This window comes from Ochotona princeps, chromosome 6 (genome assembly GCF_030435755.1).
Source record: "Ochotona princeps isolate mOchPri1 chromosome 6, mOchPri1.hap1, whole genome shotgun sequence".
NCBI classification, from domain to species: domain Eukaryota; kingdom Metazoa; phylum Chordata; class Mammalia; order Lagomorpha; family Ochotonidae; genus Ochotona; species Ochotona princeps.
In genome coordinates this window covers 79791910-79807904 of record NC_080837.1, presented here as the reverse complement: position 1 = coordinate 79807904, position 15995 = coordinate 79791910, and the positions used below count along the sequence as shown (strand labels likewise).

Here is a 15995-nt window from a genome sequence, read left to right as displayed (position 1 = left end):
GAGCTTCTTCTGGTCTTCTAGGCCATAAGCTTGCAGAGGAATTGGAGGCAGAGCAGCCATGATATGAAGCGGTTCCCATATGGGATGTCCGCACTTTAGGTGGAGGATTAGCTAGATACACCACCATGCTGGCCCTGATGTGTTCTGTTTTTCTATGCAAAATGTTAGCACACATACCTGACATTGATAACACACCCAAGAAAGTTACACTCTTACTTTGCAGACTTTGCCCACTAAAAATGGTTTTAGCACTAGGTTCAAAACCCCTGAGTATTGACATGACAAATGCTTGGCCCAGGATTTATAAAGGAAGTTTAGGGTAGCTCAAAGCTTTGTCATTTGAAAAGGAGGAACTTGAGACACTTGGATGAGGTTTTTGCTCTGTAGGTGGAGTTATGGGGGGTTGGGTAAGGCACATTAATTAGCATAGAAGGCTGTTCATTTCTGTAAATGAACAGTTGGGATCACATCATTAATTTACATTGTCTTTCATCGCCATAGACACCCTAGCTTCTTCGAGTGTGGCCTGTCCTTGTAAGGTGTGTTTTTAACCTCATTCCCAGGCATAACCAGATCCCTAGAACCCTCAAGTTTATGTTGTTTGATTTCTTTTCTTTTTTCTTTTTTTAAGATTTATTTATTGCAAAGTCAGATAAATAGACAGAAGGAGAGACATAGAGGAAGAGCTATACTGATCCAAAGCCAGGAGCCAGGAGCTTCTTCCAGGACTCCCACACGTGTGCAGGATCCCAAAGCTTTGGGCCGTCCTTGACTATCTTCCCAGGCCACAAGCAGGGAGCTGGATGGGAAGCAGGACTGCAGGATTAGAACCGGCGCCCATATGGGACCACAGTGCATGCAAGGCGAGGACTTTAGCCGCTGAGCTATCGGGCCCTTCTTTTTCTTTTTTAAATAGATTTATTTTGTTTGTGATGATGTTTATGTAGTTAAGAAGGATGCATGCACAAGTGGACCACCAATTAGTGTGGGGAGGTTCAAGGAATGGGGCAAAGCAGTTGAGACAACTGTTTCCAATCTCCTTTTTTCTTCCTGTATCTGGGGAATGTGGGGAGGAAGATGGGGAGGGCTGTTGCCAGCAGCCCAGCCACATTAGTACCTGGGGATGGGGGATGGCCACCAATGTCATCCCAGCCGTCTGGAAGCAGAGCATTTTTGAGGGGTACTGCGTAAGTGATTTGGATAGTTCTGAGATGCTGTTGATGTTGTTGCTACAAGGCTGAGAAAATCCTTCCAAGGTCCATTGGCTGATATTCCATCTTACAGGCCGGAAGTCTCCCACAGAATTTGCTCCCAGATCCAGTTCTCTCACATGCTGGTTGGTGTCATGGCCCATCCCCTGCCCTGATACTCACTGGCTGTGTTTGAGCCCTGCTGGGCAAGCACCCCTGCCATGGCTTTCATGTGTACCGATAGGTGTTGGTCCATACCAACAAGCCCAGCTCTGGTCTCCCACGTTGGTGGGTGTATTGGTTTGGCACTGAAAGCTCCTCTGGTTTCTCTCCTCTGAACCACCTGGTCTCAGCCCTCTTGTTTACCTGCAAGTGTCGTAGCCTGGTGGTTGGAAGTCCCCCGGAAGTCATGCCTCACCTGTCACATTTGCCCTCAGCAGTCCTCCTTCCCACACATGCCCAGACCCCCTGCTCTGAGCAGTTCGCAGCCCCCCATGCCCACAAGCATGCAGATCCCTGGGCCCAGTTCTACAGCCCTGCCCACCTGCTCAGGGCTCACACGTTCAGGCATGGGTCCCCAGACACTATCTGCGGGTGTCTGCCCCACACTTATCTTAAAAAAAATAACAAAACAAAACTGCCACTGGAATAGTTAACACATATTTTGCGTTAACCAGGCCCCGGAGGCCCGGCAGCTGTTGGCTGCTCTCCTCACAGCAGTGGGACAGTTGCCTAGGTACAGTGCAGCCTAGGCAGTTGCCCACAGCTGAGGTGTTTTTCCAAACCTGAGAGCCATTCACTGGTGCACTGATGGCTCTTTTTTTCTCTGTGCTGTCACATTACGGTGCTGGTTTCTTTTCTTTCTTCTTTTTTTTTTTTTTTTTTTACAGTTTCATAGGCTTTTTTTTTTTTTTTTTAAGATTTATTTATTTTTATTATAAAGTCAGATATACAGAGAGGAGAGACAAAGAGGAAGATCTTCCTTCCGATGATTTATCCCCCAAGTGAGCGCAACGGCCGGTGCTGCGCCATCCGAAGCCAGGAATCAGGAACCTCTTCCAGATCTCCCACATGGGTGCCAGGTCCCAAAGCTTTGGGCTGTCCTCGACTGCTTTCCCAGGCCACAAGCAGGGAGTTGGATGGGAAGTGGAGCTGCGGGATTAGAACCGGCACCAATCTGGGATCCTGGGGCGTGTTCAAGGCGAGGACTTCAGCCACTAGGCCACGCCACCGGGCCCAACAGTGCTGGTTTCTTGATGTGATTATATTTCCATAAATTAAGAGCCCTTCGCATATTAGGCTCGTTGAATGATTTCATTTTCATCAAATTAGTAAGAAATGTTAAATTCCTGATAATACAGTGAACATAATAAGGAAGCTAGAAATAGTCTTATTGGTTGTAACACAATGAAATTATGTAATTTTAACTATGATTCTGAGTATACTAAACAAACCAAAGGCACATGAATGGCAAAAACACCTTCCTTGTTATAACCTCTAGTATGTCCATCACAGTGGCTGTCAGCATTTCACTCCCGTGTGCACAGCCCTTACCCACGCCACTCATTTAGCACTTTCATGTTCTGTTTCCAATTGTGTTAGACAAATGCTGTGGTGAGGTGTTGTATTCCGATTCACTTGTTTATTTGCTTTTGAGAAGCCTTTTCTAGGAGTAGCTTTTCAGTCAGAGGGCAGGAACAAATTGATATGTGTATTGTTAATGTGCCATACAGAAAACTAGTGGGATATCAGGAGTTCATTGTTTACCAGCAGTTTTAAATCTTTGCCAAAGTGCTAAATTAAATGTAACTTGAAGTGAATATTATTTTAAAGAGTTTGTTCATTTATTGAAACACAGTGACAAAATGAGAGCTTCATCCTCTTGTTCACTCCCCAAAAGCCTGCTGTAGCATTGCCATTGCTGGGCCAGGGTCCTGCCTGACAAGGCCCACATCATTGATCTGTCACTTGCTGTCTTCCCAAGTCCGTGAGCAGGAAGCTGGATCCTGCATAGCAGAGCTGGGGCTCCAGTTTGCAACAGGACATCTCAGGCAGCAGCTTAACAGACTGTGCCACAGTGCCCAACCAAAGATGAAATAGATGAAATCGTTTAAATCACAAGTTGATTTTATCCTTAGTGTATTTATTATGTGTTTATATTTGATTTTTACCTGTTTGTGTCCCTTGCATTTATTTAAGTGAATTATGAGTTTGTGAGTCTTTTGTCATACATGATGTATGTATGTAGCTTTTTCTTGCTTGTTTTTTTGTGACAGTCATTGGTGTTGGTTTGTTCTTATGTTATTTTGTTTCCATTTGGAAATGTTCTCAATTTTTGTGTTCTCACATCTATCAAACTCTGCCTTAGAATCCATCCTTATTAAGAAGTCTTTCTCTAAGAGTCCCAGGGTTATAGGAACTTCTGTACTGTCCCATAGACTTTATTCTAGTGCTTACTTGATTTGTTGTTTTGTTTTACGTTTGCAGTGAGGTGGCATTATGTGCTGGGAGCCTGCAGTGCTCAGCTGGTGACTTGGTTTTTGTTTATCCTGGGGAGAAGCTGACAGGAGCACTCTAGGGAGTTCACTTTGTATAAGTGTGTTGGGAGTGGAGAGGTGAAGAGTGGGGCTCAGGAGGGAGACACCTGTCTGTGTTCACAGCTAGCATACACTGTCCCTGGTTTCATGCTGCTCTCTGCTGCTCTGTGTCTCTTAGCCGGCTCCTCAAAAGAGCCCTCTATGGTCACTGTTGATGCTAAGAGGAAGCGGTAATATATGGATGTTTCAGTAAGTTAATGGGAAAAAAATTACCAAGTTCATTTTACTTCAGAGAAGTTTGAAAGCATATCCAGGCAGGAATCTTTAAAATATTCCTGGAAAATGCATGCTACAAAATGGATGAATTTTTTTTTTTTTTTTTTTTTTTGGCATCAGAACAAATACTTTTTTAAAATGTGTTTTTACTTTTTAAAGAGACGGAGACAGCTCCTATCTGTTGTGTCAGCTAGGTCTAGGCACTGAGACTGGGGAACCAGGCACTCGATCCATGACATCTGAGTGTCACCCACTGCTAACCAAGTCTGCCTTAGCAGGAGGCAGAGCCAGGGCTGACCAAGGCGCTCTGTGGGAGGGTGGCATCCTACCTGCTACGCTAACACTCACTCCTCAACTTAGGTTAATCCCTCTTCTCACTAACTTTGAAGTACTCTTATACTAAGAATCCTTTGAAGAAATTGGTTTTGATGAGAAGATGGTAACTTGGATACAGCTATCAAGAAGATGGGAGAAAAGATTAATTGGGAGATCTGTAACAGAGGACATGCTTGAGATAAAAGTTACAGATAACTTGGATGATTTGTAATTGTTGAGGAAAGGTCTAGAGGTGGCTGATGAGAGTAAGAGCTCACGTGGGAGCGATCATGAGAGAAAGAGGATCAACTTGGGCAAGAGTTGAGGCGTGGAGAGGGCGTGATGTAGCGCTAACCTCCATAAAAAACAGGCTTAGTGATTGGAATTTTGGAGCATAATTTTGAAATGCATGTGTCAGCAGATTCCAGAGAGGCAAAAAAAGGTGTAAGTGAAAGGACTGCTGAATAAGAGAAAGTAATTCTGTACAGTAAAACGAGTGTGTAGACGACCAAATGAGCAGAGTGAAGGGGCTGCAGCGCTGGTTCTTGGAAGAGAGAAGACTGGGTTCTTGGAAGAGAGAAGACTGGGTGGTCACTAGAAGTTCTGTTAAACATAGCAGTGTGGCATCTCATGCAGATTGAAAAACAATTGAAAGCCAGAGGGAGTCAGTGGGCTAAGAGAATGGCAAGGGTTGAGGGTTTGGAAGTGAGGTGGCAGTGAGCATATGTACTAGATTAAAGTGCAGTAAGCAGCAAGAGGCATTGCCCAAGAGGGCCGTGCAGATCTCTGAGGAGATGAGGTGTGTGGGGCCACCTAGTCATAAGGCAGTGCAGCAGAAGGGTGAAAGGAAGTGGACAGGAAAAGCGCAGCCAATTGCTTGGGTTACTGGGGCCAGGGGATGGGGTGCCAGAAAAGTAAATTTGAGCTATACTAGAAAGTTAAAATTGAAGAGAGAGACTGAAAGCAGTTGATGAAGTATCTCTGGCTGGATTAGCTCCGGCATGCTGACGTGACGGTAGTGCAGTGGAATGTCACTGTATCTCTTAGAGGTCTGGCAGGGCAGCTGTGGGCCCCGGGACTGATGTGTGCTAAGAGCTTGATCCAGGAATTGAGGTAGAGTGTGCTGTGCTTGTGGAGCCTCTGGAGTGTGTCTGGTGACTGTGAAGTGCAGCGCCTGGCCTGTATGAAGACACCAGTTGTTAGTTTCCCTGTAAGCATGTAGTTGTTTCACCTAATTCTTGAGAATGAAACAAATAAGGACTTCTTTGAGCACACAGTAGAAACAGCCATTATAAAAATATATTCCTTAGGGCCCGGCGGCGTGGCCTAGCGGCTAAAGTCCTCGCCTTGAAAGCCCCGGGATCCCATATGGGCGCCGGTTCTAATCCCGGCAGCTCCACTTCCCATCCAGCTCCCTGCTTGTGGCCTGGGAAAGCAGTTGAGGACGGCCCAATGCATTGGGACACTGCACCCGCGTGGGAGACCCGGAGGAGGTTCCAGGTTCCCGGCTTCGGACCGGCGCGCATCGGCCCGTTGCGGCTCACTTGGAGAGTGAAACATCGGACGGAAGATCTTCCTCTCTGTCTCTCCTCTGTATATATCTGGCTGTAATAAAATGAATAAATCTTTAAAAAAAAAATATATATATATATATTCCTTGGTTTTAGGTATAATTGTCTATATGTCAGTCTCATACTTGTTAATGAATGTGGGATGAGAAATGATCATTTCAGAGTACATGTCTGAAAGCCAGTCAGCTTATTTTTTGCTGTTTCTTATAGACCATTCGCAGGAAGAAGAAAGTTCAGATCCCAATAAGTCGTCCTGATCCTGAACCAGTGTCTGATAATGAAGAAGACAGTTATGATGAGGAAATCCATGAGCCAAGAAGTGGTCGCAGTGGTCTGGTGAACAGAAGGAGCGAGAAGAGCTGGGCAAGGGAGAGAAGTGCAAGTAGAGAGAGGAGCTTGTCTCCACGCTCAGACAGGCGCTCGGTGGCCTCAAGCCAGCCTGCCAAACCCACCAAAGTCACGTTGGTGAAGTCTCGGAAAAATGAAGGTATCTTCTACCAGTCCTTTTGTTATTTTCACATGGAAATTTTAAGATAATCTTAATAAGAAGTGAGATTGCTATCTCATCATACTTTCACTTTGTTTTCAAGTTTCTCTTTTGTGTTTGTGTGCCATTGCTGTGAGTCAGGTAGGACACACGCCTGTTAGAGCAGGCTTCTGGGCTCATCCATTGTCTCTTGAATCATTTTGTTGGAAAAGGTTATACTTTATGTAGATTTGTCTGATAGTTGAAGTTTGGATTTGTTAGTGCGATGAAAGCAGATAAAAGTTACATGACCAGGGAATGTCACACCATCACCAAATGGAAATTTAGTATTTCTCCATAAAAGAGTATGAAAATATGGGAGAAACTGGGGAGAGAGGTTAGACTAATTTGAAGTGGAGAGATTGACAGTGAATGATGCCTTATAAAGGAATTCTGTAACTTTTTTTTTAATTGAAGCCCAACCTTTTTCCCTTGTTCTTCATCAAAATTAGTATAAAGTGGATTTGTGGCTTCTTCCTTTTGTGGGCATGTATAGCTGATGATTTGGGTAGCAGGTGTTATGAAAGAATGTCATACAGGCTTGTTTTGCCCCCTGATGTACCTACAGCCCCACTCTAGAGTCTGCTCCTGGTGTGCCTGCTTCTGCCGTCATGTGCTCCTCACCCTCTCTGTTCCGTGGGGCCTGCCCTCTCCCACTGCTCAGCTGTTCATATTTTGTCTTCCCTTTTCAGTACCATTTCCTATAGTTTAGAGAAATTATGTCATCCTTTAGTGTCTGTGGCACTGAATCCTTGTAGCCGCGCCCCCCTCCTCTGTATCCTTTGCAGGCTTGTTCTTCTCACACCTCTTTCATGTTCTGTGGACTCGGTCCTAGACCCCTTTCCCAGTTGTGTGCCCTTCTTGGGCAGTCTTAGCTATTCAGCACATTGACTTAGCTGTTCGTTGGGTCCTCAAGTCTCAACACATCTCCATCAGAACACATCTTCCCCTGCACATTTTTGCTTGTGTTTCTTCTGACATATCTGATACATTCCTATCCACCAGATTCCTCAAATCAGTTACGGAGAAAATGATAGTTTTCTTTGATGTCTGGTTTTGTGTTAGCTGCACGATGGTGCCCTAACTTTTATAAATCCCACTGTTACCCACCCTGTTTGTGACTTTCTGTCCAAGCCACCAGCATGTGCAGTAGGCGCACTCAGTCTGGTGCCTGGTTCCTGGATCCCTCTCAGTGACTCTGCTATGCCACGCCCTCTGAGATGCATACTTGTCCTGTTCTCCTGTCCTGTCCTTGTCATGCTTTTTCCTAGTCTCAGCATCTCAGTCTTGGGACTTTATCTTTCCTGCCAGGCACTTCCCTGTTACCCTCTCCATCAACCTCCGTGCTGCCTACCCTAGCTAACTTACCCTTCAGGTAAGTGTTTTGTATGTGAAGGTTAGCTTCAGTGTTCTCTCTGAGAGGCGTTCTCTGACCCCCTTAGTAGATGCAGAACCCTGCGCAAGGAGTCTAGGGAAGGTTCTAGAAGATGCGTGTTATCAAAGAATTTTTCACAGATTCTAAATTTTGTGCAAAAATAACCTGATCTTTTAGTTTTACCTCAGTGAACCTTTTGAGGCACTCTGTTATCTGAACTCCTTGTCCTACTTGTAATTGCTATGGTAACATCTTTTTTTCTTTACTGACAAGGTAGATTGGTAGAGTACAGAGACTGTCTCATTTGCTGCTTTATATGGCATAGTATTTGGCATATTAGCTGGCACAGTTATATTCCCCAGGAAATGTTTGGGATAAGTGAATAGATTAAGTTGTAAATAATATTGAATGGTCATTTATAAATTTTTTAAATTAATTACATTGTGTTATGTGACACAGTTTTATAGGTACTGGGAATCCCCCCACCTCTCCCCAAACCCTCCCACCATGGTGAATTCCTCCACCTTGTTGCATTACCACAGTTCAGGCTCACATGAGATTCTTTCATTGCAAGCATATACCAAACATAGAGTCCAGCATCTTACTGTCTAGATAAGTTCAATGGCTTGTTGGGGAGACCATCTCTGGTCTGAAGGTAGAGCCGGCATAGTATCATCCTGATCAATCAAAAGCCCCGACATAACATCAGCAACAATTTATAACGTTAAAGAGTTAATTGACATAGTATTGAGTAACCTATATGTTAAAAAAAATGCAAGTTCTGAACCACATCCTGTGACTTCTTCATTGACATTTCAATTTTAGTTTATATACAACTGGGTTCTATACACCTTAAAATGGTTATAGATTGCTATTCAGCTGTCTCATGTCTATTTTCATTATAGTATTTAGCATTTTATAGCGTTGAAGCATAATTTTGCTGAACCTGGCTTTTTTTCAGTTAGTCTAGACTGGCTTATAACTCCAGCAAGACATATGTCAACAGTTTAGGTGCAGAACAGTTTTAGGAGGGGTGTGCAGAGAAATCTTCAATACCCTAGTGAGGAGTAACTAATCTTTGTGTCCCACCTAGTAAGGTATAAGTGAATCCACGCTGACCATTTCCTGTCCGATTCTAAGCTTTTCTTGTTGTTCTCTATCTATTCTAGATTTTTTGTTTGTTTGTTTTAAGGGGTTTCCAGAGGGTTACTGATGGTCATTGCCAGAGAGGGTGGGGACCCAAAGTTGGAGGTCATTTATAAATTTTTAACCCTGCATAGGACCAATCTTAACCAATACTGTGTCCCTCCGTGAAGTAATGACTATTTCCAAGACACAAAGAACTTGTATGCACAGTTCCTTGCTTACATTTTGTAAAAAATAAATTTCTTTTTTCTTTTTCTCCCACCTCCTTCCTACCTTACGTGTTTATGTTAAGTTACATTGTAGCTGTGCTGTAGCTTTTGGGCCCTGAATAGTGGTCCACTATTGATCCCATGCTGGAAGCACTGCTCTGCCTCGGTGTTGATGTGTGTAATGAATGTAGTAAGCTCAGGGTCTTCCTTTCCCTGCTCACAGGTTCAGAGGCCGTTCTTTCCCTAGGGATACTGTGCTGAGCATCATGGCCACTACCCTTGTGTTTCTAAAAACATCTTTTCTCCGCAGCTGTTGCCAGAACCTGTTGTAGCTGTGTCCTGGTGATGTCTTGATATTATTTGATTGTTGTGCACATATAGGTTGTCTGGAGGAGGGACTCCATCTGCCTGGCTGGCTCTCAGGCTTTGGGCTCCCACCGGGTAGTACATCCGCTGCTCTGATTAGGTCTCCCCAGACCAGAGGTGTGCACAGGCAGGAGTGCTCCTGCTCCAGGAGCTGGGAAAAGCAAAACTAGCGTTTGCTTCACAGTAGTCATCCATGCAATTGTCAACTTTTGTCATGTGTTTCAAGCCTCAAGCAGTTTGCTTTTTTAGAGTCTTATTCATTAAGCATTCTGAGAAGATTGTATTCAGTACTGGGTGAGAAAGATGTTCTGCTTCAACTTTCTGCCTTTCAGGAAAACAGGAGCATAGTATTGCAGTCTTTTGTCTGAAGCTTGGACCCGCTTTGATCTCCGATTGACACTGTAGACTATCTAATGATTAGAAAGAGTATCAATTCATAGTTGCCAAGACAAATCTGATTATTGATGGTATTTAAAGCCTGTATTTTAGTTAATAGTCCAATACATTTAATGTTATTAAAGTATCTTAGGGCTTTATGCTAAAGATGTTTAAATATATTTGTTTCAGAATATGGTCTTCGGTTGGCCAGTCATATATTTGTGAAGGAGATTTCACAAGATAGTTTGGCAGCAAGAGATGGCAATATTCAAGAAGGTGATGTTGTATTGAAGGTATAGTCATATTCTTACATTCTAATGCATTAAAATAGAAAGCAAGTCCTGGAGGTCCAGTGGAGTGTTTGCTGACATTTGAAGCAGTGTGTTTCCAAAGAGGCACAGGTGTTCTTTTCAAAGAGTCAGTGTATCAGCCAATCACCCATCAGCAGGATTTGTTTTTTTTTTTTTGGTGGATAGGTGTGTCTTTTCTTACACGTTAAATGATTTTGACCGTTGTTCCAGATAATATTGAAAGACTTGTTCTGTTAGTTTACTTATGAGAGTAATAGAGCAAGATGGCATTTTAGAGGGGCTGAGGGGTGTTAATTTGGCTCTTTCTGACAAAGCAACAATATTGTTAAAGATGTTATAGTTTTAGGAAGATAGAATGCTGAGATCATTAGATAAAAGAGTAATGGGGATACTTGGTTCTTAATAGTTTGGGTAATTCTGTCTGTAATAGGCTGTTAACATTTGTGTCTTGTTTGGTGCCTAATTTCAACTTGCAGTGCTTTTTTCACGTTGCAGATAAATGGTACTGTGACAGAAAATATGTCATTGACTGATGCAAAAACACTGATAGAGAGGTCCAAAGGCAAGTTGAAAATGGTAGTCCAGAGAGATGAGCGGGCTACCCTGCTGAATGTCCCTGACCTTTCTGACAGTATCCATTCTGCTAATGCCTCCGAGAGAGATGGTGAGTGTGGGTCTGTTTTTTCTTGAGAAAAAGCAAGGATCTGAGAAGCAGAGAGCAAGAGCTCTTCCACCTACCAGTTCACTTTCCAAATGTTTACAGTGGCTGGGACTTGGCTGAGGCCAAAGCTGTTACCAGGAACACAGACTAGGTCTGTTATGTTGTGGGGTGTGTAGGGACAAGAACTCAGTTGTTTGATTTGGGGTCTGCGTTAGCAGGGAGCAGGAATTGGGATCCTGAACCAAGATTTAGTCCTGTTTTCTCCAGTGTGTCATGGGTGTGTTATCTGATCACTAGGCTAACTGCTTGCTCCCACGTGACACATTGAACATGTCTGAGGGAAATGATTCTTTCCTGTAAGCCAAACATGTTTCTTATCTAAGAATTCCATATATATATATATATATACCCTTTGCATGTAACACCACTGTTATTTAATCATTGATGAAATGAATGATTATATCAGCCATTTTTTTTTAAAGATTTATTTATTTTATTACAGTCAGATATACAGAGAGGAGGAGAGACAGAGGAAGATCTTCCGTCCAATGATTCACTCCCCAAGTGAGCCACAATGGCCGGTGCTGCGCCGATCCGAAGCCAGGAACCTGGAACCTCCTCCAGGTCTCCCACGCAGGTGCAGAAGCCCAAGGCCTTGGGCCGTCCTCCACTGCTTTCCCAGGCCACAAGCAGGGAGCTGGATGGGAAGTGGAGCTGCCGGGATTAGAACCAGCGCCCATATGGGATCCCGGGGCGTTCAAGGCGAGGACTTTAGCCACTAGGCCACGCCGCCGGGCCCTGTATCAGCCATTTTAAATGAAATTAAATTTTGTAACTTTTTTTCAGTGATTGAAGGACTTTATTGTAACTTTTTCATGGGAAAATAAATAGTACCTTCTTATTCAACAGATATTTCAGAAATTCAGTCGCTAGCATCAGATCATTCCGGCCGGTCACATGACAGGCCTCCCCGCCGCAGCAGCCGGTCTCGATCTCCTGACCAACGATCCGAGCCTTCCGATCTTTCCAGGCGCTCTCCCCAGCAGCCCAGCAATGGCAGGTAAAGCACTCTGTTGTTTAAAATAAGATGGTTGTGCACGGGATGCTGGTTTCCGGATGTACTTACAAAGTAAATATGAGAGGTTTTCCTTTTATTATGCATGATTAGTTCTGTTTCTCTTTTTCAGTTTAGGCATGTTTTAACAGAGGACAATCATACTTTGTTGCAGCAGTCCAGACATGTATGTGTTTTAGGCACACAGGCCATGCAGTCTCTGTCACTACTCATTTTTGTCTTTGTAGCACACAAGCAGCTGTCGACAGTATGTAATGATGGGCATGGTGCTGTTGCAGATACACTGTTTACAAACACAGCTGGCCGCCAGCTGCTCTTGGCTAACCCATGGCATTAGAAGATGTCCTCAAGCATTGACTGTTGGAGAAGCTTAACTACAGTAGAAGCCCTTTTGATAAAGACTAGTCCCTTTTTATAAAATACACTGCCAGCTTAGCCAGAGGATCTGGTAGGCTGTGGTATGGAATCTGTGCAGGTTGACTTTTTCTTCAGGATCCTGTTCTGCATTTGGGAATCTGAAGAAAGTCAGGACTCTTCATTCCAGAAACATGTGTACGTGCACATCCTTGCAGCATGTTGCCTGGTTTCCAGAGATCCTTGGGGTTCCAGGGGCCAGTCGCTGACCTGCGATGAGTAGCAGTCTGGAGTGGAGCTCTAGAGGCCCTAGCCCTCACTCAACAGGACATCCCGAGAGAGAAGGACCCTTACACGTCGTTGGTGCAGATATTCATTGGTGTCACCTTTATGGTAAACACTATCAGAGATTATCCAAGGGATTAAAAATACAGCCATTTGATAATCCAGCAGTCCCCCTTCTGGATCTGCATCCAGAAGTGTCTGCACGCTGCTGTTCACTGCAGCATTGCTCGCAGAGCCAAGGATCCTGATGAGCTGCATCTGTCGGCAGGAGCAGTGCATGAATGTACATGCAGTGTAACGTACATTCACAGGGGAATAGTGAATCTCCAATCTCTCACAAAATGAACTTAGAAGATATTATGCCTAAATAAAGGCTGTTAGACACAGAAGGGCAAATCCTATGTATTTGTCTCATGTAACCATGGAAACTAAGAAGGTAAACTCAGTAAGCCTAGATAGAAAGTATCAGAACTCAGACCATAGCGGAAACCAGGGGCTGTTAGTCAAAGGTTCTGAAGATTCCAGTGCAGAATGAGTACGTTCTGGAGCCTGCTGCGCAATGCAGTGGCTATAGGTAATGCATTCCTGAGATTCTCTAAGAGTACATCTTACCACACACACACTGAAGACTCTGAGTGGATGTGTGAATTCACTTGATCGTGGTTTACACTTCATACGTATGTATCAAAACACTATTTAGCCCACCTTCAGTCTTTACCATCCTGGCTTATCACTTATGCCTCAGAAAGCTTTCCAATGCAGAGCTGAGAACAAGTTAGGGTGATGTTGACGTGGGCATACTCGTGAGTGGTATTTGCTGAAACCAGAGAAGTCACTCATGGATCAGAGCAGCAGCAGGGAGAGGTGCAAGAGCTGGAGACACTTTCCTGTGGGAAGGGAAGTCGCAAGCAGAGGAAGGGGATCCCAGCCAGGAGGGGGGTTCTTTGAAGTTGCTCTAAAACCAGACTTGTCAACAAGCTATGGATTCACAGTTTGGCTTTGCACTACAGTGGGACCCAGGAAGAGAAGAGGGGAGCTGCGACCAGCTTTGAGTTCAGTTGCTGTTACTACATCTTTGTGGTTTTTAATTATATGCGGAGCTGAATCTTCTAGCATCTCAAATTTTAGGTTTCTAAGTTGTATCAAATGTTAGTTGCATCATAACGATTTTAAGGGAATCTTATGTCATGTGTAAAAGTATCCTATAATTAATGATTATCTTTTGACTGCTGCAGTTTAACATTAGTTCAGAAAAGAAATCTCCCTGACACAGCAAGGGTGTTATCATGGGAATGGTTACTGCCACAGCATGTACCTTTGATGAACCCTGGAGCACCTGTAAGCTCTAACATTACTTTCACTTTGTTAGGCTGATGCTAGCAAGCAACTTGAGCATGATTTTTCTCTTTTTTTAAAAAACAAGGAATCTCAGGCCCGGCGGCATGGCCTAGAGGCTAAAGTCCTCGCCTTGAATGCCCCGGGATCCCATATGGGTGCCGGTTCTAATCCCGGCAGCTCCACTTCCTATCCAGCTCCCTGCTTGTGGCCTGGGAAAGCAGGAGAGGACGGCCCAAAGCTTTGGGACCCTGCACCCGCGTGGGAGACCTGGAGGAGGTTCGTGGTCCCGGCATCGGATTGGCGCGTACCGGCCCGTTGTGGCTCACTTGGGGAGTGGAACATCGGATGGAAGATCTTCCTCTCTGTCTCTCCTCCTCTCTGTATATCCGGCTTTCCAATAATAATAAAATCTTTAAAAAAAAAAAAAAAAAAACCAAGGAATCTCAAAGTTTTGACCATTTGGTTTTATTGTAAGCAAATTCTAAATCGAGACTTTTTTATCTACAGTTTTCGTTTAGTTTTTTTAAACATTTGGTGTTTGTAACTTGAAATTATGAAGCCTTTTTTTTTAACAACATGCTGGGGTGTCTAACCTTTGTTGGGAACTGTTCTCATGGATAACACATTAGGTGAAAGTTTCTAAACACAGCACAGCCTGGGCCTGCTTTCATCTGAGACAAACAGGACAGGGAGTACATTTTTTTAAGCTCCTGGTGTTTTCTTCTTTGTGCTACCAGATCTACACACCACTGGCTAGAAAACGTAACATTAAAAAAAAAAGATGGGGGGAGGGTGGGTAAGTATGGGAAGATCACAGTAGCATCTTCAGATTGTCTCCATGTTCTTGTGATGAGAATTTAATTTCTGAAAATTCAGCAGCTTGCCTGTTGGAAGGCTGTAAAATAGTACTAGCTGATGAACAGTTTCATTTTTTTCCCCTTAAAATCTGAAACTGTGGAGTTTGAAATTAGATATCTTGAGTTTTGAGAAATATTTATTACATTGTAAGAGTGAAATGCTAATATTAAAAACACTGTAACTCATTTAACTTATTTGCGTACATGTCTTTACGAATGTTAAATTGTTTAAAGAAATTAGTACTGATAGAATCTGAGAAAAGTTTCAACAATGTGTAAAGAAATCCTTCTTGTTAAACATCAGTTGTACCCATTTCTCAGATGCCCAAGTACTCTTGTGTATCTTGAGAATATACAGCCGTCACGGGGAAGTGTAACAGCGTCATCTGCCTAATGTGGTGTCTTTGACATGCACAGCCGTGGGACCTTTCTCTGGCTCAGCCCCCATGTGCAGTGAAGCAGGAAGGGAATCCGTTGCTTCAGACTGGCACAGGTGTGCACTGTTGTGCTGCAGAGTAGGCACAGGGTCTGAGTGAGAGTTTTTAACGTGCTTTTCCGTCTGCTTATATTGAACCATTTCTTAGAAATACTTTGCAGCTGTAAACTAAGATAAACAGGTTGGGAGGCTGTGATAAAGTCTGATAAAGGTTTGCAGTTGACATAATTTATGATAGTTATGAAATGGATAGGGACCAGGATTTTTTAAAAAAGAAAGATGTACTCTTCACCTTTAGACTGAAGCCTTTGACCTTATTGTGGTAGACAAGGAAAGTAGGTGAATTACCTACTTAGAGAAGTCAGGGAGGTTTGTCATACTCTAGGGAGCAAACCTTGGGAGAGGATGCTGACAGCACGTGCAGTTATGTGAGCCAAGTACCTTCACTGCTGTCTAGTCACGGCTCAGCGGATGGTAGCCTGGGGAGAGATGCAACTTGCAACATAGTTCTGCAAGAAAAATTGTTGAAGACCTATCCTACAGTGTTAGACTTTAGAAGTTATGACGGAAACTGGCCAAGGGAGCCATTTAGAAACACTATCGATACTTAGTGTGGATTGTTAAAATAGTTTTGTTTCACAGGATGTATGCAGGGAGAGACTAGTTATGGTTAATTGCCTTATGCCTATATGTGCATTGCTGTTACTGGCTTGCTGGTTGGTTGGTCAGTGGGTCTAAGGTTTGCATTGCAGAAGGCTCATGGGTGCTTGTGGCACTGCTTCCCGGTAG

General features: G+C 43.7%; 1 protein-coding gene across 10 annotated transcripts in view; it reads left to right on the top strand.

Annotated features, from left to right (window-relative positions):
- The window catches only part of TJP1 (tight junction protein 1), a 100707-nt gene that overhangs the window by 40283 nt on the left and 44429 nt on the right, over window positions 1-15995 (top strand). For all 10 annotated transcript variants that reach the window (XM_058666549.1, XM_058666547.1, XM_058666546.1 and 7 more), the window contains exons 5-8: window positions 6100-6376; window positions 10079-10182; window positions 10696-10864; window positions 11771-11921. In XM_058666549.1, coding sequence (XP_058522532.1) covers window positions 6100-6376; window positions 10079-10182; window positions 10696-10864; window positions 11771-11921 — 701 coding nt within the window. The remainder of the gene's footprint in view (window positions 1-6099; window positions 6377-10078; window positions 10183-10695; window positions 10865-11770; window positions 11922-15995) is intronic.